Below are 27,868 nucleotides of genomic sequence, written 5' to 3' on the forward strand. Positions count from 1 at the left end.
TCGATCATGGATGGCGCTACATCTGTTGCTACCCCTGCAAGACTTACTAGCCCAAATTCATTTTTTGCGAGACATCTTTGAGGGGTTGCAAAATATCAACGTTCGCTCTTTTTGTAAAGAAAAGGCCAACAGTTCTTAAAAAAATGTCATCAACAGCACAAAAAATATTAAGAAACGTAAAAACGTCGTAGAACCAATTGTTTGACTTGCGTGATATTCCACCAAATAAATATTCAGGGTACCAAAAAAAGCTGCGTTGAATGTTAAAATAAATTCTGTTGGAAATAAAACTGTTCATTAACGCGGCGATATTTTGCGAACTCTGCCTAACTTTTAAACACAGCCGATAGCCTACTGTAAAAAGCAATGAGCTTTACCGTTTAAAAGTGAAAATTGCTATGACCATTTTTATTACGCCTACGCTCGCTTCTCTCGAATCAAAATTATATTTCTGTCTTGGTAATAATGAGTTTCTTATTACTTATAAATAACCCCACTTGTCTAGCCTGACTGGGAACTCCTTCTTTTCAATTATTCTTTATTATCTACCATGAAGCAAGATCTATAAATTACATTAATGGTCGAAACAAAATCTAATACTGTCGAAACAAGACCGACGGCCTAAATAGCACTCAACAAAAATGTCACTTTTGAAGTGGTTTACTTGGATACATTACACGGATATTACCTTGTTGTAAACGGTCTTTTGCCAAACTCGGTGAAGAGTGCATTTTTATTTTATTTCGTTAAATGCAAGTGTCATTGTTACGTCACTATAGCGTACGATTGGTCCCGTGGTGGGTTGGTTGTTTTGCGCATTAACTAATTTAGTAATACAGTAGTTTAAGCTCGTAGGATTTCATACTAGAACTTTATTTTGGAAGAGCTTTGAGAAATGCAACCTAGTTGTCTACCAAAAATATAATGGGGCAATTATGTAAACTTATACGAGACCCATGGCCCCCCCGATCGTCCCATACCCGCTGCCTTCAATTTCAGGCGTTATTTTGGCCATTTAGGCCTTATTTATATGAATTTGGCACTTATTCCGACACGATCATTGCCATTGACTGCGTTGACTACAAATTTGTTGTTGAAAATGCTTTAAATAATTTTAATTATCAACGAAAAAACGTTTCAAAACCGGTGTTTAGCGCTAAGGAGAAAATGTCGGAATGTCACAGTCGCAGATTTGGTAGCACTTTTGCCGAGTTTAAAATGAACAACGGTCGACAAATTAGTGGCTACAGCTATCCCATTTTTCTAAGAACGCGCAATCTCAGCTTGTATACCTCACACTTTTAACATTGCAGAACGTAGGCTAGTGACGAAACATAGAAAAAGTTTTACAAACAAAAAGATTGAAAATTATCGGCGACAATCATTCAGTATAACTAAATATTGCGATGCTTTATATGATACACTGATACAGCGAACAATTGATGGGATGAAAGAAGCACATGTTTTTAAAAGATTCATTGACGACATTATATGGATTGTCACAGCGCGGCTGCAAATGGGCCTGTCACGCCCAAATTGTTCCGATCCGGCCGGACCGATTTTGGTCGTAATCAAGCGCCAAAACTGGTCCGGTCGGACCAGTTTTGGCCTTGCTGGACCTGTTTGAGCGGCTGTTCCAACGCCAAAATTGATCCGACCGAATCAGTTTTGGCCCCGGACCAAATTTCGCGTTACAGGCCCATTTAAACGACTTTTTTTCTTTCGAAAAAGTGCTGACAACACATGAGCTTCGTTTCTTATGCCGATCTTTCTGTACTAAGGATTTATAAGAACAGATTAAATTGCTCGATGTGGTGCACGTACCGTGTAGCCTACCGAATTTAACTTAAAAGCTTTAAAGAAACAGCTAAACATCGACAGTTTTTGCATGGCTCCTCTCACCATCCTATCACCGTTTTAAAATCTATTGTATTATGAAGCTACGCGACCTAAAATCTTAACGAGACAACAGAGGATTACAAAGTAGGATTCCAAAACCTCAGTGCAAAGGTTTTAGTATGTTTTTGCGGGTTATGCCTCTGTTGCGGATTGTAGTATATTAGTCAAAAGCTCTATACTTCTGGGTTATTCGATTTAAAAAATTCCCTTGTTATATATCAAACATTGTTCAATTTTCAGTAGAATTTATTAGAAATTATGAAGACCAATATATATAATTTTCGGTGCAGAAAAGTCAGAATTCAAGAGTTACATTTTGGTAGAGGAGTTTGCATTCTCGTCTTGGCCGTTGTCGAGTGTATAGCGTCGGTCATCTTCGTTTTGTATGGTTGGTGTACGGGGAGGCAGTTCAAACATATCTTCTTGCTCGAGAGGAGCGAACCCACTACATCGCTTGTAAATCTGTCAACGACAAAAATAGCATGAGAACAATTCTTAGAAATAAAAATCAACTCAAGATACACCGTAAAAAACATGCACACCTGGTAGAGTAAACAAAATAAGAGGGATTCCCCAATCTGAAAAAGAAAGTAAACCAGGGGGTAGGCGTACATCTCCAATATCATGCAGGTACAACCGTAGTTGAGTTGTATGATTGTGGTGCACAGTTGCGCGTTCTGCATTCCAGTTTCAATCGCAATTGTTCGCTTCTGCTTTGGTTCAAAAAAATCGTCAAACATGAGAGACACAACTTGGGCTAGCAAGTAACCCAGGACGTAACCTGTAACAATAAACTGTATAGTTGGCAGGAAATTGTTAACACCAGATGTTGGATATTAAAATAAACAATAGAACTGTTTATAGTAATAAAAGCGTAGTTTTGTTAACAGGATCTTGGCTTCCAACAGAACACATTACTCCGACGATAAATCCTTAATAGAATGTAGAGCGCAACGCTTTATACAAAATAAGTCAACAAAGTGTTAATACTTGAAATAAAAAGGTATGGATTTCGCCAGGTGAGTGGCATCTTCAGTTTTCTATGCAGTAACTATATGTTCTTTTTTGTCCGATTCACTCTATATCTATACCAGGGATGGCGAAACCACTGTCCCACGGGTCACGAAGTGACCCACCACAGATTTTTACTGACCCACTTGTCTCTCTAGAAATACCGAAATATTATCAAACATTTTCATGAAAGGATAAATGTCAAAAAGTTCTTCGTTAGATAGCACTATACTGTTTACACCAGGGCTGGGAAATCTGTGAGTCGTGCAAAAGTGTTTTAGGGTGACGAGTAGGCCTACATTAACTGCACTTTAACAAATGCGCGCAGAAAAGCAAACAACTAAAAGCATTTTGTTTGTCGCTGTAAAACTTAAAGGGTGGCGAAGCTTTTAATCAAATTAATAGTTCGCAGACTAAAAGTTCTAAAAACCCGGTTTAACCAATAAACCATGCTGAAAATCTTTCTGCTGAACTCCTGTATTCCCATAAAAATGCTGCAGCATTTGAACTAATAAGCTTCTCAATATTTGTGGGAATCCGAATTTGGAAATCATCCCAAAACCTTAAATTACCAACCCCGACAATAACACTTGAAACGACGCAGCAACAAAGTTTCGCATAAATTTAACAAATAATTAAATATATGACCTACTTTAGCATTTTTTAAGGATTAAGGACGTGTTTGTGACACGCGCGATGAAAAGGTTCGCCATCCCTGATCTATAGACCTACCTACAAAAGGCAGAATAAACCCCACGACCCAAAAAATACTGGGAATATTAAATGCAGCGGGATACAGAATGATACCAATAGTTGCAGCAGCGGTTACAACCAGAACACCAAGGACTCCACCAACCTGTCATTAAAAAAAACACATTTTAACAACACTTAAAGCATATATAATGCAGTGCTACATAATAACACATACACAAAAGAACATAAATGGCGCCGAACTTGTATTGCAGCAAAGTGAGGTTGATAAAGCTATCGGTTATTATATATAGTGGTTTGAAGGGTCGAGAGAGAGGACTGCGAACCAGTCTAAACATTCTATAGAGTTCAGCATTTTTTTGCCGATCGTAAAAGGTAGTAGAACCATAACACGAAGGCATGACTAAAATTAAATCGGACTTTTATTAATGCTACTGTCGTTTGATTTGTTCGCTTACAACATGTTCAATCAAGAAAATGGGGTCGCCAAAACTATCTACGCTTAATATTAGGGGCGTCGCGCAAAAAAATTGTACACTGGTCTAAGCAAACGATTTAATTAAAACAATGTGTTAAATACTAAGATGCTACATCTAAAACAACAATTTTCTCCTCGATTAACATGTTTCTTTTACTCATATACATGCTGTACAAACACTCAACAAAGTAGGTTTACCTTGGTGAGCAACTTTGCCCAATTTGGTCGATAGTAGTTGATAAGTATACCAAGTCCAACAGGAATTACGAAAGCGGCGAGCAGAATGCCTAAACATTTTAACTGGTAAGTAAAACGAAATCGATGTGGATATAATGGTATTGGGACTTACTTATATTGGCAAATGGAATGGCGATTGGTTGATCTACGTAAGCTCTTGAATAAATTAAGAGACACAAAGGCATCATGGCGAAAGCAAAGATGGTCGAGGTGGCGGTCATGGCAATACTTGGAAATAAACAACTTATAGGTTTGACCAATACAATATTGGAACTATCGGTATTAAGCTGGCTTCCAAACCGTAGCCCTCGCTCCCACTGGAAGACGAGAATGCGAATATTGTTCGCATTAATGTGCACGCGAGAAAGTGCGCACTTTATTGCGAATGTAGTGTGTTACAGATAGTGGGAGTTGGATTCAAGATACTTAATTAAATTTTTGGAGGTGGTAATATTGCCATATAAACAATAGGAAAACATGTGCACAACTTTAAGCGCACATTCCGTCATGTGCACATCTAAATAATGCACAAAATTTGTGCAAATTCTAGGCGGCCTTCTTTCAATTAGCATCTTATCAAAGCAACAATTTATGCTTTTAGTATTTTTTTAGAGTCCTTCATTGTGACGTTACGGTTACGGCAACAAGTTTGCTAAAACGGTATCAGGACGGCCACAATCATCGAAAACGAAGGAGGCACTACTCACGAAAGGCTGAGAACTGTTGGTTTAGGTCAGGGGTCGGCAACCTACGGCCCGCCGCCTCTTTGATAAATTAGACACAAGTCCATTTCACATACTTTTTGACTATTTTAACTACGTAGGTGCAAAAAATGTTTGCGCTTCGCGCGAATCATTTTTCTACGTCCAGTTCGTTTGCGTTTTGATGCTGTGTTTTCACCTGTGTTTTCACCCGCTTCGTTACCGTTGCGCCATGGAAGGCAGCCAAGTGCGTCACGGAAAACGTATTCAAAATATTGAACATATATTTTTTAACATATTTTTAATTTGGCAGTGTAATAAAATTTGCAAGAAATTGAAATGTCGGTGTACCGAAAAAAATCGCGCTTGCTTCGCTCGCCATGTCTGCCTTGACTTAAAAGGTTAGCAAACACTGAGCTAGATTAACTTCTACATACTATCGCGTTCCCCCAGGGTAGTTTAATTATCCTACACTTTTCATTAGTAGTATGAATGACGACGTGTGAACTCGAATTTTAAACCAAACAAACTTTTTTTTTCGCGCTTTACGCCAACACTACTTTACTGTCTCCTTAAACGTAATTAAACACTATTTTAAATCCGAGGCCCGGCTGATTCACAGTTGTTCTAACAGGAAAATAACACAATTCTTAGTTATCATTTTGTGCGGCCCGCAGAGATCTTTCTAAGATTGGTTTTGGCCCGCGACTAGAAAAAGGTTGCCGACCCCTGGTTTTGGTAGTCAAAATTTTTGTACGAAATGCGAATTTTAATATCACCTTAGATCCATGTCGCCATTCAGCCAGTAAGCAACGAGATTTGAAGCGTTGCCACCAGGTAAACATCCCATTATAAGAACGACCAAAGCTTTTGCTTGTGATAAGTGCATCAAATTGGCGATTGTAAACGCACAAAGTGGCATTATACCAAATTGACAAATAAATCCTAAAAAGAAGCGATAACATTGAAGGCGAGTGTAAATCATTTTGTAAAATTCATTGATGAAACATAAAATGCACGTTTATAATGTTCCAGCAACGGAATCATTCATTTACACATTTTTAATTGTGTATAATCTGTAATCAAGTGATTCTAATAAAGTCGTACTTAACAACGATAACAATTCACAATATACCGTACTACATCGTTCTAGTTTTACCATATGATGAATTACATATTATCACTCAAATCTACTCAAAACTGTCCTTCAAAAAGAGATTGTGACTAAAATACGTAAGAACGAATTTATGAAATAAAGTAAATCGAATCAGAGCCAAAACAAAGTGCCGGGGTGAAAGGACAAAAAATTTCTTACTGTAACGACGAAACATTTTTCTACCCGAACGCATAAAAATTAAAAAAAAAATGTCACTGAGCTACGTCATAACAGGACGTCTAATACAGATAATTGTAGAAAGGCTGAGGTTATCGTTCGATGTCGTACTCAAATAAGAAACTGAAAACCTTAGTTTAAATACATTCAAGGAGTTGGCTGAATAATTCGATGGAAACGGGACAAGATTGCTTTGGTAAAAAAAGAATATTTTCGGAATGTCGTACCGGCATTAATTCTTATACCGGGTCGTCACTGTGGACCTCTTCGACAAACTTTTACCACTAATCACGTGTGAATATCGGTGCTTGTCTGAAACTAATGTGTTATCGGTACCGATTGGATGCCAAATATATAGGGATTTCAGCCATGATTTTCCACGCAACACTCCAGTTAAAGATAAATTTATCACAAAATGGTAATTTAACAATTTGACAGTAACTATAAACTTTCTAACAATAAGAAAATTTTGGCTTGACGAATATGGTGCGAACCGTTTTACGCACGATTCATCGTATGTGTTAAAATACGAAAATGTGCAACAGGTAATAAATATTATAACAAACTTAAAAATATATATTCATACCAATTAATATTCCCCAAGGTTTTATGATCCTGTCTCTTAACTTCTTGATCTGAACGTTGCATCCCATCGCGAACATCACAAACGAAATACAAACAACCAGGGCAATGCTTAGAAAGCGACTGCAGACAACAATAACATGTTAAGTTCATTAATGTTAGTGATGATTTGTATTCAGTGGGTGGGCAGAGACCCCCAAAATCTAATTTATGTTGCATGCAATCTCGAAATAAACTAAAATCACGGTACAAATATTTACTCTTGGTCAGTTAAAGACTTTTTGATTTGTAATAAAAAAAGTCTGTATAGACTTCTATGTTCTAAATGTCGCAACAAATTTGGTAAATCGAACATTCTTACCTGTAATTTGCTCTTTTTTGACTAGAACACTGCGGAATTTTTATGGGGGATCCGGGATGAGAAGCACAAAAACTGGACATATCTGGCACTGTGAAATATCCAACATAGTGGTGTCTATTTAAATACGCCAAACGATGATTTGCAGCCCAACGCTATGCGCGAAAAACAAACATAAAGCAAAAATACAAAAAAGGCGGGGATATATTTTTTTAGTCACGGTTAAAGTCAACTCAGAAATGTCGTTGAAAGATTAGAAAAATGTCGATACCTGTTGCTCTACCATCAACAATGTCTGGATGGTTGAAGTCCCCAGATCCACTTTGATCGCTAGATTCCTGCAATCCCACACTTCCACTTCCACTTCCACTTTCGTATTGCAAGAAGAACTTTGACTGGTTCAAGTCACTGGATGACCAACTAGATGTACTTTCCAAGACTGCAAAGCTACTTGAAACCACAAACATAGTAGTATTCATTTTCGTTTCAAAACCTTAAACTTGTAAAAAAAAACGAAAATTAATTTAACGTCCTACACAACATTACACAAAACTTTTCTCAATCAATTAACAAATTAAACAAATATTAAGATGGTCAATTATAAGTTTTAAACAAGGTACGATCCCTTTGAGTTAAAAATTATAGCTGTGTTGATTTTACAGCTGTGCAAAACCTCCAAAACGGCATTTGCATCAAAAAGTAATCGCTTGGTACCTTTTAAACCTTTTACCTTCTACACTTTTACGAGACAGACCTGAAACATCTGTTAACTGTAAGGAAAGAAAAAAATGTTTCAACACGTTTTCTTAACTTGGTTCAAATAAACGAGATAAGATAAGGACGCAGCACACGCGTTTTGTGAGGCACACACCATATATTCTTTGTGCCTACAACAATTTAAAATCCCACATCTTTTTTGATCAAACTCACTAAACGTATGAAAATAATAATGAAATCCGGGAAGAGTCATGTATTTTCTTGGTGATATACCATTTAAGCTGAGTATATATTGTACTCACACATCGTACTAAATAACCGCATAATGAGGCAGCAATGACGTAGTTTTGGTAAGTTTGGTTTATATAATCTATAGTTATACGTTTGAGACGTGACTACAAACGTTTAAAATTGCGTTTTTTAAACATTGTAAAAACGATTTGCGACGCCATTTATATGTTAACTGGAACATTATTTTTACGTAAAACGTTGAAGACCATAGGTAGTACAAGTATAAGTTGTTCATACGTTCATATGAACGATATATTGACGTAAAAGTGTCGTCTCCAGACGACGTATGCGACGTTACAAATTGCTTTGTTCAACTACGCTATTTATGTATTTATATGAAGGTTATCTATACGTAAAGTCGAGATCGGGGAAGATTAGTCAAATTAAGAAATTTCTTGCGTAACACCTGAAAATGTTTGACAGGACACTAGTGTTTAGCGGAGCATTGGTTGAAAATCACTGCTGTAGACAACCTCCCCGTTTTTGTCATAAGTATTGCAATCTTGGAACATTTACAAGAAGGGGAAAATCAAAACATGCGTGATGCTCTCCGCATGCTACAACTAGAATATTAGATAGTCTTTTCGCGGAAACTTACGCCTAATCGTACGAACGCGAGTGTCAAGTTTAGATAAAGACCTGTTGCTGTGGCAAAACAATTAGGCTATGCTGCTTTACATACAGCAGTCTTTCTTAACCTTTGGTAAATTTACCTCAGGGATAAATGTTCTCGTTTTAGGGGGGTAAATGAGCTATCGATCAAAATATCCACATCAGTTGACGGGGCGGAATAATGGTGCCAGCAGTAGGTATTGGTAGCCTACTTTCCTAGTTCAGATTAACTGCTTATTCGAAGCTAGCACAGTATAGCCTATTGATTCTTTATCGTCTAATGTCGGCAATGTTATGCTTGGCTAATTGATATTTTTTAGTTTATTGGCAACATTCTTATCTCCTAGTTACTTCATTTGTCGTTGCCAAAAAGCGGGCAGCCATCGCATTGGATATAACTGATGTCATTTGTTTCTTTCGTTTTTTTAATAAATGAGCACCACTTTATATATTGGGGGTAGGCCTAAATCTGATACTCATCTTTATTAAAAGGGTAAAACATACAAAAAGGTTAAGAACCCCTGATATACAGCGTTTCTTTTGGCGGCTAATTACTTGCCGACCACCTTCGCCGAATCATCATGCGTCTGTCAAATGCTGTTAGGCGAGCAGCTATAATGTGTAATGCCAGGTGCAGAGATTTCATTAAAGGGTGTTAAATAAAGAAACATTCTGTTGTATAACGCATGAAGTACGCTACAGGGTTACTCAAGGTTAACTTTAGGCAATTATTCAGCGAGGTTATGCACAGCGTGTTTGTCAGTAATAGTAACACATAAATAAAACGAAATTGAGAAATTATCTCGACGAATGTAGTGACATTTGCTTGGCTTATTACAGAACAAAAAATCCTTGACGAAGTCCAACACGCTTTGCACTGACTAACTAAGTTAATTTAAATTAAGAGGACTAATTTGCTACACTTTTAGAATGCAAATGCATCTAATGGCTGTACGTGTTTTGACGAAAACAAGTGAAAACAGTTAAATACAATGATAAGGTTGACAATCACCGGACTAGAGGATATAAGTTATCCCTAATTGTTTTTTCTACACATTGTACACCGAGCGTTCGGTGTCATTACCCTGAAGAACGCGATTTAAATAGGTTGCCGCAATGTTGGTTAAAAATTACAATTACCAGAGGAACTGTTTTTTAATTATTATTGTTTGACCTACTAATTTCTCGCATACAATCGGAATACCTTGTTACCTATTTTTATTGGATATTAACACAAGAATTTGACTGGCAACAACAGGCCTTTTGAAGTTATATGTTTTGTGACGTCATGCTATGAAGTTTTTTGTGGCGTCATACTTAAATGACCACAAAGCATTAAGCGACTCTCAAGATGCGTCCAGACTTTAAACCAAACAAATATGGTAACACTTACATCAGGCAAGCTGGAAAACAACTCACAAACATAATTGTCACAATTTTAAACATAAATGCTACTCCCTAAATATTGAAAATAAACTTCGTTAAATAATATTTTCATAAAAACTATATCTTTAATCCTAAAAAAATAAGATTTTACCATTCAATCAAAAACGTGTATTTGTTTTTTCTTGACAAACCACAAATGCAGGAAGTTTAGGCTAAACCTTTAATTTAGACATTAACACGAGAGGCAAAAAATACGCCGTTTGTCTGTTCAAAGTCCGTGTAAAGACGGAAACTAATACGCACGTAAAAAACAACGGAAAAAACGTCAAATGCAACTTTAAACAAAAAAGAAACAATTTAACAACTGTAATAATAATCATAAGACTTATTTCATTATCACGGATTGACATCAAAAATAGGCATAATCCTAAAAAAGCTGAAGTCGCAGTGCGAATATTGTAACTAATGTGTTCCATCGCATTGAATAAGCTCTAAACGTGTGTGCATAGGTTCTCCAAATAACGATTAAATCTTATTTTAAACTTACTCAACAGGACTTAATCACTTGGCTCTATAAAAACACCGTTTTTTTAAGTGATTTTTAACAGAATACAATTAAACACTATTGTGAGTCAGGGGCCTACACACCATTTTTTTAGCTGATGAATCTCTAGACTAAAATGAGCAAAACACATATGGCAGTAAACCAGTACAAAAAGTCAAAAGCAGTGTCAAGCAATTGTCAAGTTATGTGTCTTTCAGTTTTCCAGTGTTCACAAATATACGACGGCAACCATATATTGAATGCTTATCAGAAAAAAAAGAAGTCACTAGCCAAATATAGTGATCTGTATAGCCATTAAACAAGAATATAGTTTGGTATAAAAACGACGGTCAAACAAGACCTTAACAATAATAATTCGGATAGAAAACGAATATCAAATAATATGTAATAAACTGACAACATATTTTAGAAAAAGGTCATACAAAGTTTGTATAGGGTTACTAATTTATTTAACTTGACATTGCAAAACGTTGTAACACGCTTAGCAAGATAACATATACTTTTTTTTGTTTTAGCAGACATTTATGACCAAGTATTTGCACGATAAAAAGTAATTACTGAGCTACTACCGATAACGCACAATTAGGTTTTATGAGAAAACGCTATTCTCATTACATTTAGCTTTTTCCAATACCAGAGTCAGCAAGTGAAGTAGAATTGATGTCAAACAATTCTGCAATTCCTTCGCTCTCGTCCAACGTAAAAAGATAATCATCTGGATTCATTGAAGGTGAAAGTGGAATAAACGAAACAGAGTCTTCGTCAATAAATGCAGAGTCTGCATCGTTTGATCCTAGTTGATCTTCAGTTTGGAGAAGTAGGGGTCTGGAGGCTTCCAATGCAGGAGATATTTCCTGATCCTCCATAAATGGCGAAGCAAAGGTTGATCTGCCTCTTGGCGATGAAGAAATTGGCTTGTTTTCTAATATTCCTGCATAAGAATATAACAATAAGGTAAATCCATTCGGTATGTTAGACCAGGGGCCGGCAACCCTTTTTGCACTGCGGACCGGTTTAAAATCAAAATTTTGTCGCGGACCGGCCTTGAAAATCAACAAATGTTCAGGAAAGGAAATTTATTACAACTTTCAATGCGAACTTTATGCTTGTTTTGCCGCAAAGAGATGCTCCCATCTAAGAATTATTGAACTTACTGAAACCCGCGAGCGGCATCCGGCCAGCCAAACAATTTAGTTTAACCAAGCCCGCGGCTCATTTCAAAAAAACTTTTAGGCCTTTACGTATTTTTCTTAAATTACACTGGTATAACATAATTACCAATTCCTATATTCTTACCACCTTCTTAAAATAAGGATATTTTGCTACCGGTAACCAACTCCTTGCGGACCGGCGTTTGCCGACCACGGTGTTAGACGGTATTTTTTAAATGTATTGCATACCTACGCAGAAAAAATAGGTTTTGTTTGAACAATTGTGGAATTGCAAACAACAAAGCATTTAATTTAAAGGGGTAAGCGATATGATTGAAAACATATAGCAGTTATAGTGATCTAAGGAAAATTAAATTCCCCGACGTTTGGATTAATTACTTTCAAATCCCGACATTTTTAATCATTAAGTTCAAGGTGTTAACACGAAAACGAAATTTGCAAACCATTTAAAGGTGAACTATCAAAGTTCGAGTCTGAAGAACAACTGTCATCGGCGGTAGACAGTGGCGGGGAACTTTTGGAAGGAGAAAGCAGGTCATCAGGATCAGGACACAGAAAAACGTCAATTTCTCCTTTCGTGCTTTTCAGAAGCATTTGGATTTTCTAAAAAATAAAAATGTTACTACCATCATGTAACTTGTAAAAAATAAAATATGATATACCTGTTTGTAAAAAAACAAAAGCGTACGCAATAATAATAATAGATGAGCTACTATTATTACAGAAATTTACCTATCATATAGAAAATATAGATAAAACTAAAAAATATTTACATTTTCCCGGTGGATATGTCGCTTTTGTTGTAATGAGGCGTAGTACTGCCTAAAATAACGGTAACTAGCGCAAACTAATATTTGTCTTGAAAACCTTTGGAACAAAAAGGTCAAGTCTTAACTTTGCTGTTAAAAAACAAAATATTTTATTATCCGCACTATACACAGAACATTATAGCCGTTTCTCCATATAGCGCAGTTTTTCTGAAACCGGACTTATTGATTTCGAGTAAGGTTCCAGGTGAGTCCGCAAGCACATTATCTCTGCTTTTGTTCCTTTCAATTATATTATTGTAAAAACTACAAAGAATTTCCAGAGGCAATAAGCTCGATCCGATATTTTGAGAGTTTGCCGCATTTTTCACGTTACTCATTTTGCCAGTTCGCGCGTGAGGATGCCATGAATAAAACTCACTAGCGGTCTTTACAAATCTACCTTTCACCATTCAGGTACATCGTTTCGTTGGTAACGAGTTTGGCAAAAAAGCAAAACCGGGAAGTCGCAAATGTTTTATAGGTTCGTGAAAAAAATAAAAAAGGCATTAATAAAATGAGGTTATTCTATCGATGTTGTATTAATAATACATAGACCAAAATATTTGTGCAAAGCGAAAATTTATATTAAAGGCTTCTATGGCTAACACATAATACGGCCAGTATGAATTAAAAAGAAAAGCTAGTTGTCTTTTTTAATTGTTATTAATTTGGCTATATAATCGTAATTTGATAAAGTGGTAATGGTTTTCTGTGAGATTTCGTTGCAATATTGTACATACAATTAATTCAATTTGAAAAAAAGCTTTTCAGAACGATGTTCTTGTGCTCACTTTGCCACATGTTTTAACCAATGTGTTATTCAAACATCAAAATATTAGATAAGTAACTACCTCGCCAGGATCTGGGACTTCCAGTTTGGTGTCTTGGGGTGCTTTTATACAAATTACAATTTGATCTTTAAAACTTTTGATGCTGCGAAGATCTTGGTAGGTTACATATGAATATGTTTTAAACAGATGGTTACATTAAGGAAAACAGCAAGAAATTTGCACAAATTATATGCTTAAAAACAGGTGAAAAATGCATGAGGTAACACTGTAAAAGCAGTTTTGTTTAGTGTAGAAAGCTGTACTCATAATTACTCGACAACAATATACACACATTTGCATTCTGTTAGTGGGGAATATAATATAATTAAATATTCATACCAATGATTCTCTGTTGAAAAATATTACAATCCTTTCAACTACCACTAGTTTAGCCATGATCGTAAAATAAATAAATATAATAGATAAAAGTAAGACATCAATTTTATATTCTCCTCCACATAATTTAAAGCATTTACTTGATTTATTACATTAAAACCTAACAAAATATCTTTCTATGTTTAAACGCACAAATGGATAGCTTAATATGGCCAAATGGTTGAAATGAATTGGAATTTAAACGGCACCTACCCCATCAGGGATTGGCATGTACCTATACTACAACCTACTGCAACCATGATATTTTATATCACAATTCCATACTTGTATTAGGCATCTGAATAAACAGTGGTATTAACTCAACAAGAGTTTTTATCAGGAATTCGGTCATTTAAAATTCAAAATATAGTTTAAAAAAATGTAAAATATACCATGAAAAGTATTTAAATGATTTATTTGCCATCTGGTACAAGTTAAAAACCTGTGACGTGACAACTATTAATGGCTGCTTTTCTGTTATGTAAAATAAAGACGAGCCAAAAAATTAAAAAAGTATGATAAAAAATAGCTTTCAATAACTTAAAAAAGCTACAAAGAATAATAAACAGAAAAAGTTTCATTTAAAATCAATATTCATGACAACATTGTAATAAAAAAAATGTTCGCAGTTGTAATATAGTAAGTTCCTGTATAGAAGTTTGAGAAAAGTGGGAATATTTTGGGTATTGTATATTAAAAGCATGCCATAAATGTATAAATATGCTTACTATCTTTACATGCAAATAGATTGATGCTTGATTAAAAAACGTTTGTACACCTGCATTTGATACTCTAATAATCTAATGGTAACACACAATTCTTTCCATACATTTTGTAACATAATTAAATTAACTTTAAAATTGGAATAGATTTACTTAATTAATCTTTAAAAAAAGGATATTTCGAATTTGATTCAGAAAGTCGTTCAAGCTCAATTTGACGCTGACGTATTAAGGCATCCAACTCATCTTCCTTTACATTTAACATTTCAAGTTCTTGTTTGAATTTAGATGTTTGTCTGTCGATTTCATGAGAGTTGCTTGATGTTTTAGAAGCTCTAGAAGAAAATATGTTGCAAAACTTAAACATATTACTAAAATGCTTGATACACAAACAAGAGAGAAATGCATACTTCAAGAAAAAATAAATAAATCCCTAATCTAAGTAATTAGTGTGATTAGCACAACTAATACTTTGCCGTACGAAAATTTAGTGCAAAACATTTTTACTACACTCACAATCATTCCTAAATAGTTTATATTATTAAGATAGCTCAGTACTATTCAACCAGGTATACAGTTCCCCAAGTATATACCATATCAAAGCTATAGGCAGTGACATTCGAGGGGTTTAAGGGTTCAAAACGTCGAGTTAGGCAGATATGATCCTTGCTGTTCGCTATCTTCGCAAATATCCGATGCAATGGTATTTTTTAACTAAGCAGATTTTCCTAAAGAAGGTCTAATTAGACTGTCGTGTGCGTTTTAAAGTCACCATTTTTATGTAATAGTTACCGCAAAATTATTCTCTATAAGCATACTCTAAAACCACATGTTTAGTGTGCAATTGACGCAATTTATTTTTCCTCCAACGCAGCTTGTATTTTAGCTGACTTTGCACACAGTCCGCGCAGAAGTTGCGCTAATCGTGGCATAATAACAGCCGGCAAAAACGATCTTCGTTTAGTATTGCACGTGGCACTTAGCGTAGGTTTGGCACACAGTCCGCGCAGATGTTGCGCTAATCGTGGCATAATAATATTAATAACACCCAAGAAAAAAAAGCTTCGTTTAGTATTGCAGGTGGCGAAATACGTGCTGGTGATTTAGCGTAGTCCCGTACATGAAACTTAGTAAAACTGCGCTGCTAAAAGTCGAATTATGATTTTACTAAAATCACACATATTTTACTGTCTCGGTTTAGTTTTTAACCTAATTAACGATAGAACACATTGTAAGAGTGTCGACGACGCACTGTTTGCTTTGTGTTTTTCTTATGGTTCGCTTTTGCTGGACGTTAATTGGCTAATTAGTTTTTTTCCTATTTTTACGACGTCATTAAAATCACTATTTTATGACGTCTTACCCGTCACTAATTTATGACGTCATTACTTATTAACGTCAGGCGGAAAACAGGGGAGTTCAATTAATGAGTCAATTCAGGTGGTAATATTTTGTAAAACTGAACAAATCAGATGGGTACTCGAACGTAAAACGTAACTAAAATATAATATACAATTTACCAATTTTCTAAAAATTTATTGTTTAACGAAGTACTTACAGCCATTGCACATTATTCTTTGATCGTTTTTCAATTAGCTTTACTCCTTCCAGGACATTTGTAATATCGTAGATTCTTCTTTTCTGCACTCTTAGAACATCAGCGGCCCAATTAAGGTCAAGTACGCCATCAGCAGAACTGTGTATGAGGTCTATAAATCTATAACACAACATACAAACATTCAGAGCATAAGTTGCCTAAAATGTTTTTTAAAAGCAAATTTACAAGTTCTAAATATTTTACAGATATTCAGCTGCAACCAATATAATTATATCAACAGTGAACAACAGACATTGCTAGGTTCAGTGAAAATGAAATAAAGTGTTTCCCTAGGAGTGAACAACAACCCCCCCCCCCCAAAGTTAAGTAACAGTATAATAAGAAACACATTAAATATAATTGAAATCAAATATTTAGGATTTTCACCATTAAATTTTTACCATGTGGACAAGTGTCCAAAATTGTGCACAGGATGAAATTAGTGTGCAAAGTGTCAAAGGAAAATGACATGTATGTAGGAGGTGGGATGCTATATCCAAGAGAGAGATGAAGCGCCGTCATAAGCACTTTTTCAAAAAAAGAAAATCATTTTCTCCCAGAAAAAAAAAACAGACTCTCTTTCTATGTGAGTATTGCGCTCACTTTAGACGCGATTTCACTTGGTAGTTTGTGTGGCACAATTAGTCAACTGTAGCGTGGTGTAGCCGCCTAATGTTGAAAACGATTTTTTATTCTTATAAGGGCCGCAGGTTAAAGCTCAGATTCCTAAACTATGTTTAAACACACAAAATTTTGACAGAGTTCGCAAAACCATACGTTTATTGCAGTGGTTTTAACAGTAAGTAATTTCAGCTTTTAAATGGGTTACGTACTTATTCCTAATCCCTAACATATTTTGGTAAGACATCAGGAACTTACACTGACAGTACAACAAACCTACCTAGAGAATAATTTAATAGTTATTTAGACCCAAGCGTAATGGCTTCTTACAGCGTGTTAAAGCAAGCAAAATTTTGGCATAGTTCTCAAAATATCCTATTCGCATTTTTTGATTCATGCGTAGTTTGAATAAAACTTATGTTCGTATTTAGCTACATATTTATATCTGACAGAAAAGCACTCTATTTAACCTGGGGAATGCTGGGTATTTGTCCTAGAAAAATATAAATACACATTTTTCGTTTGTATGTAGCTCAATCAAAACTAACTTGGGTACTTTTTGCTCACACAAAGGTCAAATAAAACCAAGTTATGCAATTTTTGTTTACTTGTATTTTAAATAAAAGCAGTTTGGGCACTATTTATTGGCATGTGGTTTGAATAAATTAATTTGGACACTTTTATGTTTGCATGCAAGCTCTAAAACACTAATTTGAGCACTTGGATTACATAAAACTAACTTGGGAGCTTTTTTGTTTGTACAAATAAAACTTAATTAGGCACCTTTTTGGTTGTACGTAGCTGGAATAAATCTAATTAGGTCACTTTTCCGGTTGTCAGTACCTTAAATAAAACTTAATTGGTAACTTTTTCGTTGTCAGCAGGGTTGTCAGATCAAAATTTTGATAAAAAGTCTAACCATGCAAGAAAAGAGCTGGAAAAATCAAACACTAATTAAATATATTTAAAAAAAAAAATAATACTATGAGTTGAATTGTATGCTAATAAATAACACTTTAAGGTTCAGAACTAGTGTGCTTTAGAACTAGTGTGCCAACAAAAAACAAAGACACCTTCACAATATACCTACCAAAATGTAAATTTTTATCTTTGGCAAAGCTCATTTACTCTAGCAATTATTAGGATAAAAATTTAATACTTTTTTTGTAGTTGTTTTTTTGTAGAAGTTTATATGCAATCTAACTTAAACTAGGAAAATATAATGAAAAATACTTCAGTTTTAACAAGCTCACCCTAAAACTGTGTTTCTTAACCTTTTTAAGTTTCCACCCAAAAGTACTAAAGAACTTTGGGAGAACAGACCGCTTTACTAAACTGTTGAACTGTTGAAGCGAACAAAAATATGACATTAGTGGATAAGTTCAAACTTTAATAAGCCATTTCTTTGGTATTACAACCAATTTCAAATGAAATAAAAATATGCAGTTGGCGCACCAACCAAATCCAACAGGTCGCAGACCCATGTGTTGAGAAAGACTGCAGCCTAAAGGCTAATATGATTAAATTATGAGAATAATATTGATTACTAAATGTTCTGTAATGTGTGACGATTTATTATTTTGATAATTAGGCAATCTAGGGCCCCCTATAGATAATAAAACAAAGGTATGCCTTTTAATTAGTTTTAACAAGCACATACAAAAAAAAAATAACAAATCAAAATGCCAAATGAATTTTCAAATTTTTCTGCCAACCCTGTTAAAAAAGCAAGATTTGTAGAAATTGGCGCCCAAAAAGCCAATCTGGAACCTTTTATTTTATTCGCATGCAGTTCAAATGTAACTCATTTGGGAACCTTTTTCCTACTTATGTGAAAGACATACCGGATACTTATTATATTACATAATCCTGCAAAATAGTGATGGTGTGGACTCCAGCCAATCAAACGGTTTTAGGTGCTGTGGTAAGAGTTACATAAAAATTGGTTTGTTTACAAAATTATCAAAAAAATACCGTTTGGTGAGCAGACCAAGTGATGTGTCGTATCTAGATTTCTCGCCTGGAGATCTCTGTGTATTGCTTGAAGTAGAGTTTGTTCTACTTCTCTTTTTTGACAACATATTTAAAGACAATGGTCTTCGATCAACCAAACTTTTCCCTCTCGACTTCAATGGAGACTTAAAAAAATCAGGGATGTTATGCTTATTGCAAGAAATAATGACATAATTAATAGGCACATTTTTTGATAAAAAATTAAATAGGACGCCAACACATGCTCTGCGTGAGAACATTAGTACTTATCTGCATCAGAAATTAGAAATAAATTTAATTTCGTGGCTTGAGCTATGTAACATATCATTAAGCCAGGCTTGCACAACTCAAAATGGCACAAGTGTCGAACCAGCATAAAAATGGCACACTGCATACTGAAGCATATATAATGATCGTAAGATGTTTATAACATTACCTAGTCGAATAGGATATTGCAAAATAGCGAAACACAGACAACAGATCTTGTTTTAATCACCATGATGGGTTTTGAAAATCCTATTTCAAAAAAGTAATTGTTTCTATTCACAATATTAACCAGTTTTACTGACTGTGATGTAATGTTGCAATATGAGTCATTTATTTGACATTACAACAAATTTCAATGAAAAAAATACCAGAAAAATGTTTGGCTGTTACAATGGTTTGGAAAGACACAGTTTAGTTTAATGTACATTTTAACCATCATTAGTGAGCCAGAGGCGGAAAAGTAGTTTTGTGTGGAGGAAAGAAAAATTTTCATGGATACCATTCCAAATTGTTTGTTAAGTTCTTACTGAACTAGCTAATGTGCTAACAATTAACCCAATGCAAGACCAAAACACATTATAGTGACACAATTATATTAAAAATGAAGAAAATTAAAACGCCCATGATGTATCACTCTTTATAAAACAACAAACATGCCAATCACAACAATCTTATACCGATATGATGTTTGAGAAAAACCTTAGCGGCTGAAAAAAAATGGGACATTTAATTGACTAGTCAGGATGATCACCTTTGCAACACTAGTTTTCTATTTTGGCAATATATAGCCAGTGTCTATATACCATATATTATAAGTACTTACAATGTATGGGCCCTGATATAACTAACTTCTCCAGATCTTAATGGTTGCACATGTCAAGGGGAATCACAATTAAGAAATGTGATTGTTAAATCATATTCAACTGGTACAGTTTTGTAACATAATTTCAAATGCACACTTCACAGGGCAGTGTTTCTTACCATTTTTTACTTCAGGGTGAACCTACACGTGATGGTGCACCTGGCTACCTTAGGGAGGCCAAAAAATTGGGTGTATTTCTCTTAAATTGCTTGCACTTTTTTATTACATTGGCTTCATAGTTACATATCTTGAAAGGGACTCCCAACTTCAAGACCAAATTTAGAACAACATCAACGTTAAAATAAAACACACTTCAAAATGGGGCCTCTATACAACCTTTATTTAACCCCACACCTTAACTTTGTCAGTAACTTCCATAACCCTGCAAACGATCTGGTGGCAAAACAACATTGATATTGTTCTTACTTCTTACTTTAATCTTGTTGCTGGCGTCCCATTATACATCAGTTAATATTAAAGGTTTTGTCACCTTTAATAAAATTGAAATAAAAAGCATTTTTTTTTTAATTGAAATAAAAAGCATTTTTTTTAAGAGAACATCATATACCTGTTACAATGGTTATATTAAGTTCAGTGATGGGAAATTTTTTCTGCAAATTGTTTTGCGTCTAGCAGCCCTTGTACGCTTTTGATTTGTGCAGGCCTGGTCTAGCGTAATAATAAAACAAAATGTTTTTTAGCAAATCAGAAACAAAGGTGATATAAAAATGTGAACATGAGTCAGCTTGATTAATTGCAAATTGTGAAACATCAAGTCACACAGTATTATTTGTTAATCAAACTCTATGAATTATCTTGAGAAACAAAAAGACATATTTTTGTATCAATCATTTATGGAAAATTACATATAAAAAAATAATATACATAACAATTGTTGAATAATATACTGTTAAAGAAATAGGCATACACTGAATGAAGGTTGTAAGAATGAGCTTCCATCGTCACTATTCATCATATTCATGAGAGAATCTGCATCCATTTCTAGCTTTCTTTTTGCTTGCTAAATATTAACCACAATATTAATAGTTACCAATTCATGCTGCCTGCAAGATCTTTTTAAAACAAAAGTTTTTGGTAAGGGTTGTGTATTGTTATTACTTGTTGTGTTGCCACTTACTTTACGCTTTACTGATTACGTGTTATCCCACCATTGATCTTAAAATTGTAATCATGGCGCTACTGTAAAACATGATCGCTCTAACTTGTCCCTACTCGAACTAAACGCACTCAGTAAATCCGAGAACACAACAGTAATAGCTCTAATTGTTTGTTTGGTCTACAAGCAAATGTTGCCTGTTACACACCCACCCACCCAAAGATTAACCCTATCCCATAATTATCACAATATTACTAAGCAAGCATTAAGAATTCACAGCACAGAGTTTCGTTCCATTTTAACACAATTAGACTTAAGAAAATGTCATAAATACCTGGCTAGCATTCTTTAGAGAATTGTTAGTGGAAATATCATTGAGTCCAACGATTTCATGATGTCCAGTTAACCACTGCATGCCTTCCGCTTCACTAGGTGCAAATGTCAACTCGTTGGGAATAAAACTGAATAAAAAAATATTGTCTTGTTCTGCAAATATTTATTTCCGGTAAAATTCACTAGAGCAAAATAACGGATTTCTTACAGGGGTGCTTATGTTTTCTTGTAAAATCACAAAATGCCTGGTGATATGTTGATTTTAGATGACGAGTCAGACACATTTAACTTGTCATATTCAACACTTCTATTTAACCAAAATACAACACAAAATAGCAATTTCGACCAGTATGTTGCAAGGAATAATAAATATGATACATTGTTAACTTCACCAGTTTAAAATAACTCACAAATTAGATTTATCAGGCTACATACAAAAAATGCTCAATTAGTTTTATTGGAGTTATGTATGACTAAAGCTACATACAGACAAACAAGAGCCCCAAATAATTTTATTCCACTGTTCTATGGCCAAAAAAGTGCCATATCAATTTTATTCAAGCTACGAACGACCAAAAAGGTGCCCAAACTAGTTTCATTTAAGCTACGTTTGACCAAATAAGTGCCCAAATTAGTTTTATTTGAGCTAAGTTGGAATAAATCATTATTTTAGTGAGAGTTTAAGTTTTTATTAAATCTATTGCTGGGTGTATAAATTGCTTTTATGGGCAATACAATAATTGTTTCCCCCTCCCCTAAAAATCGAGCTTTTTCTTACTTTAGTTGTTTCAATCTTATTTATGGTAGTTTTAAACATTAAATGCTCAAATGTTTACTATATTTATTTCACAGTAAGGGATACCTTTTTGATTTTTTGTCTAACTGTTTTTGAGTGTCATGCACATAACGAAACAATAATTTTTTTCCACAAAAGTGTTTATTTGTCTATTGAAGAAGTCTTGAAAACCTTACACTTAATTGATAAGGCAAACCTATGCGTTCATTCACATGCTTGAATGGACAAATGGATTAACTTCTATTGTAGCTCATGTTTGACACTTACTAAGGTTTTTTTTAGGAAAATTTCACAATTTGCGTAATAAAACAAGAAATGGTCTCACAACTCCAGGTAGCCAGGAAATCATCTGTGGGATAAACATAATATACCCTTGGAAATATACTATGGAACAGTGTTGGCTTTCGACCTAGTTTTATCTGATGGTTAAGCAAGAAAACAGGATAAAAAGGATTGCTAAAGTTGGCAAGCAAATGCGTGAAGCCAATGAGGCGAAGTGCACCAATCAACATCAGGCGTTCAAAAGAAAATTATGCTGTCTGAAAAGGAAGGCTAAAGCCAAGCAGAGAAGTGAAGAGGCTGAAATTAAAGAAAAGTGGAGAAATGTTTAAGCTAAAGTGGAAGAAAGGCACATACAAACTGAAATTAAGTCATGGAAAACTTATCGGAATTAAAATAGCTGAAACTCAAACTGGGAGAGGTTAGTGAATTTGTCGAATACACCCTTGCTGTCCGAATATGGCCTAAATTCACCGAAGTAAGAAACCCAAAACCCCCAGATACACCGCTGACAAGGTCTGCTATGTTGGCTTTGTAAATGTGAAAGGCTTTTACTAAAACCGTTTGAGTAAAACTGTATACTCCAAATGGGATTTAGAAAGGAGACCTGTATAACATAATGCCTTTATGAGTTTTTTACTTTCTTCTCATGGAAGTCTTGAATTCTCCCTGATAAAGTTGAAGATGTTGGTGAATTGAGTTAACAACCAAACAAAAGTTCAAAAGCAATTTTGTTTTCCAGACAGGTTTAAACAGCCTTACTAGATATGTGTCTGTTTCACAAGAAAATACTGAACTGCTTATACTAGAAATAAAATGAAACAACTTGCTTGAAAATGGTGTAGTAATAAGATATAACAAAATAAACTTGGACGTACAGTAGATGGACCTTTTTGCTACAGTCATAACATCAACTAATAGGAATGTAATTAGTAGGATTCATGAAACTGCGCTGCTTTATGTGCTTTGTACAGCCGTGCTACCAAAAGCAGTACTTTCGAAAGGACTAGTCCAGTGGTTCTCAACCTTTTATGCTTTGTGGCCCCCTTTGATAGGCTCTTAACCCTTGCGCCCCCCCTGCTTACAAGCATTAAACAAAATCCAATGAATAACTGCACTTTTCTAATAATTTAACAAATCAATCATTTTAAATTAAACTAACTTAGTTAGCCATTGCCAAGCTTGTTCTTGGACTATGTCAAGGTATTTTTGGACTTTGTTTTGTATGAAGCCAAGCGTACTACATTCGTCAAGAGAATTGCTGGATTTTCATTTTATTAATGAGTTACTTGCCAAATACACGCTACATAACCTTGGTGAATATTGGCCTAAAAGTTGACCTTGAGTAACCCCGTAGCACAGCTTTCGCGTTAGCGAAATCTCTTCAACTGGCACACATTAGTAGCTCGTCCAACAGCATTTGACGGACACTTAAAGATTAGACAAAATTTATCAGCAAGTAATTGGCTGCCCATAAAAAACGCTGACGCCGCACCACATGACTACATATAAAGCAACACAGTAATTGTTTCGCCACAACGACAGGCCTTTATCCAAACTTGCCACTCGCTAGTCGCTACGTACAAATAAGTGTAACTTTCCACGATAAAACGACTTCAAAGGATATAAAATTTCAACATCCCTACTGGAGAGTAAATTAAAAAGCGTGTCAGTAAAAAAGGCACAATACGTTACAAGAAGGGTGTTTGTCATAATTAAAATCACAAATTGAAGTTATATTGCAACACTTGTGTAATTGGGTTTAGCAATATTGCATACCCATTGACTAGCCTTTAAGAGAACCATTAATGGCTGATATCACAAACGTTACCCCCCTCAGAAAAAGTTTCTTGCTCCAGGAAAAGAAAGTGGAGTTCTAAAATGTTTAGCATTTCTCTATAAACAGTTTACTATACTCAGCTGAGCAAAATGAAAGGAATCTTGATGGGCCAACATATTACTAAAATTCAGAATGCACATTGTAAAATGTTCAAAATATATGCTTGGCTAGAATTTACTGTCTGTTTTGTTACTAGGGATGTTCAAAGTAGAATATTGAATCCTTGGATTCAAATCCAATTCTGCCGTTTATTTCGGGTAATTGGAACCAATATAATTTTATGTTTTACCGTTGATTGTTGCGCCTAATTGTTCATACGCGAGTGGCAAGTTTCGATAAAGGCCTGTCGTTGCGGCGAAACATTGCTTTAAATGCAACCTTGCAGTGCAGTGTCAGCGTTTTTGGGGGCAACCAATTACTTTGCGTCTCGCGATAACCTCCGCCTAATTATAATTAAGTGTTAATCAAGTGTTATTGGGCTAGCGACTAACGTGTAATGCCAGGTACGTAGTTTGCAATTTCCCTAAATGCGTTAAGTTGCAAAAGTAATATTACAATGTAAAACGTGCTGGCCGTCAACAAAATGCGCTATATGTTTACTTAAGGTCAACTTTAGGCCAATATTCGGCGAGGTTATGCAGTTATGCACAGTGTAATTGTCAATTATTTGTTATGTCAATAGTAACCTTGTATTCTTTGCAGTACATTATTTGACTGCATAACAGATGATGCAAGTCAAAAAAGAAGCACTAAGACCCAACAATGTTTTAAAAAACAAGACCGAATTGCTCAAGAGTCCATTGTGCAGTGACAGTGTTGCATTGTACATACTATAATATTGGCCTTTGGCATAATATAAAGTTTTCAACAACCTGGACATGTATTACAGTTTACACAATTGCTTCAAGTAGAGTACATTAAGATTAAGCCTTTTTCTGAAGAAAAGCGAGGTTAAATAATTTAATAAAAATATACTAGGATTCGTTATTCTAGATCAGAGGTTCCCAACGTGGGCGGTACCGCCCCCTTGTGGGCGTTGGCGAGTTACAAGGGGGCGTTTTGGGTCTTTTTCTTATTTGGGGGCGCTGAACGCACATAAGGGGGCGTTACATAAATATACTTAAGGCAAAATTTTATAAAAAGTTAACATAAAATAGTAACAAACAACAATGTAGGTAACTTTTATCTTAATTGGCAACTTCCGTACTGTAAACTTGTAGTAGTTTCCCGACCATTGTTACGTAATAATTGGCTTTTTTTGTAAAGGTGTTGGTTGCTGTTGCGTTTCACCGTTTTATACGCGGCAAAATGTTTGTATATTTAAAGCAGGGGTTGCCTAACCTACGGCCCACCGACCCTTTGACAAAAAGACACGAGTCCATTTCAAGTACTTTTTCACTATTTCAACTTAGTACAGGCCAAAATTTTTGCACTTCGCGCAAATGTTCATCATAAGTCCGGTTTGTTTACGTTTTGATGCTGCCTTTTCAACTAGATTAGCGATTCTTTACCATTGCACCATGGAAGGCTGCCAAGTGCGTCGCGCAAAAACGGAAAACGTATTAAAAAATATTAGACATGTATTTCTTAACAATTTTTTTTTTCGGCAATGTAATAAAACCTAGCAGAAAATTAAAAAAAAATGCCGGTATACCCCCAAAAAGCTCGCCAGGTGCGCCCGGAATTCAAAATCTATTAAGGTTATCGCGTTTTCTCAAAGTAGCTTTATTACACTTTTAATTAGTAGTATGGATAAAAAAAATCCAAGGCCCGCCTGATTAACAGTTGTCTTAACATTTGAATAACAGAATTCTGGTTAACATTTTGAGACCTTTCAGTGTTTGATTTGGGCCCGCGACTAGAAAAGGTTGCCAACCCCTGATTTAAAGTCTTGATTCAGAAAGTTGAATTTTCCTGGTAATGACATAACCTGGTGAAATAATGTATCTATAAATTCCTATAGTGATAACGAACGTTAGACAACCTAAAACACAACTGACAGCTTATCGAAACGAAAGTGAAGACAATATGATGTTAGACAACGATTAATATAATACTTTACTGTAAAGCAAGATGAGGGGGGGCGATATGAAATAATATTGAGCCCAAGGGGGCACTAGTGTAAAAAAGGTTGGGAACACTGTTCTAGATTATTCTGGATTTGTATTTTTAGCTAGATTCAAAACCTATTATTCTAGAATACCTTGGGATTCTACTTTGAACATCCCTATTTGTTACTCTTTAGAAAATGCAAATTGCATTATTTTCTGGTAGACTTGATGATCTGCTTAGCTTAACATATAGATAGGTTATGCATTTCACTCAAAAATGCATTTTCAGTAGTTTTACTGGAACTTATTGCCAGAATACCTTAGTGTAGTTAGTAACGAAACAACAAAAAAGACATAATCTAAGCTATGAACTCTGTAATAATTCAAAGCATCTGATATAAGTTCTATCGTGATGACCAGAGTCATGTGTACAAAAAAGTATATGTCATACATTTTAAGGGCTGTGCATAATAGCTGTGCATTGATTTTAATGCGTTTTTTTTCTGAAAATTGATATTTGGCGATATCTTTAAAATGTTATGTGCCAAAGAAAAACTAAAGAAATCAGCGCAGCAAAATACATCTAAAATAAAATACTTACATTGTCGTTCAACAAAGTAAAATTTTGTTGACCAGTGTTATAAAATTCCGTTGATTTAACTATGAATTGGTTTTAAACATACAAAATAGTGCTAAAAACTTACCTTCCATCAGGTATGTCAGGAGACAATGATGCAAGGTTGTTTGTCAATAACTCTCGAGCTGATGTTGTTGAAAACACTCTTTTATTACTGCTCATCATGTTACAGAAAACCAGTTAATTCTAAACTTCAGTTTTAATTTATTGCATACTAAGGAAGAATAAAAGCAATTGTTTCAAATATACTGTCTATTAGTGAAAAAAAAACACATTAACAAATTACAGGTGCAAATAATATGTATATTATAAGAATAAGTACCACTGAATTTGTTTTTACCAGTTTTATTCTGATTCTAGGCAAGTTTAAAGGCAAGTAAATCAAGGTTGTTTATTTGGAACCAGTGTTTCCTTTGTTTTGTTGAGTTGAGTTTTACAAAACATTTAGATATTTGTCATATATTGTGTTGTTAAGAGCGGTCTGCATTTATTACCTTGCATCCCAGTTAACGAACCCTTTTTTCAACTAACAGTGAGATACACTGAGAATTTATTTTTGGGGCTTAAATAACAATATTTTGCAAAATCAATATTAACATTTGGAAACATTTTAAACAGCTACATAAAAAAGTGTTTAACTAAAAAGATAAGGACAATACAACACAAATAACTACTATTCATTTTAGT

General features: G+C 34.8%; 2 protein-coding genes across 2 annotated transcripts; both read right to left on the minus strand.

Moving 5' to 3' along the window:
• Positions 1–2,201: 2,201 nt before the first annotated feature.
• LOC146136197 (ileal sodium/bile acid cotransporter-like) lies at positions 2,202–7,777 on the minus strand. The gene is made up of 8 exons (XM_083396179.1): positions 7,582–7,777; positions 7,314–7,401; positions 6,957–7,075; positions 5,817–5,982; positions 4,449–4,564; positions 4,298–4,386; positions 3,643–3,766; positions 2,202–2,680 (listed from the first exon to the last, which is right to left on the minus strand). The coding sequence occupies exons 1-8, from the start codon at positions 7,775–7,777 to the stop codon at positions 2,202–2,204; spliced, it is 1,377 nt and encodes a 458-aa protein (XP_083252305.1).
• A 2,623-nt stretch (positions 7,778–10,400) lies between these two features.
• Positions 10,401–27,387, minus strand: LOC146136198 (transcription factor E2F1-like). Its single transcript, XM_083395279.1, has 9 exons — positions 27,249–27,387; positions 21,580–21,706; positions 21,057–21,149; positions 18,982–19,145; positions 16,348–16,506; positions 14,965–15,124; positions 13,714–13,824; positions 12,497–12,656; positions 10,401–11,812 (listed from the first exon to the last, which is right to left on the minus strand). Exons 1-9 carry the CDS (start codon positions 27,344–27,346, stop codon positions 11,499–11,501), a joined length of 1,386 nt encoding a protein of 461 aa, XP_083251405.1. The 5' UTR covers positions 27,347–27,387; the 3' UTR covers positions 10,401–11,498.
• Between the last annotated feature and the right edge of the window lie 481 nt (positions 27,388–27,868).

The sequence above is a fragment of the Ascidiella aspersa genome, chromosome 8, assembly GCF_963924565.1.
Source record: "Ascidiella aspersa chromosome 8, kaAscAspe10.2, whole genome shotgun sequence".
Lineage (NCBI taxonomy): Eukaryota > Metazoa > Chordata > Ascidiacea > Phlebobranchia > Ascidiidae > Ascidiella > Ascidiella aspersa.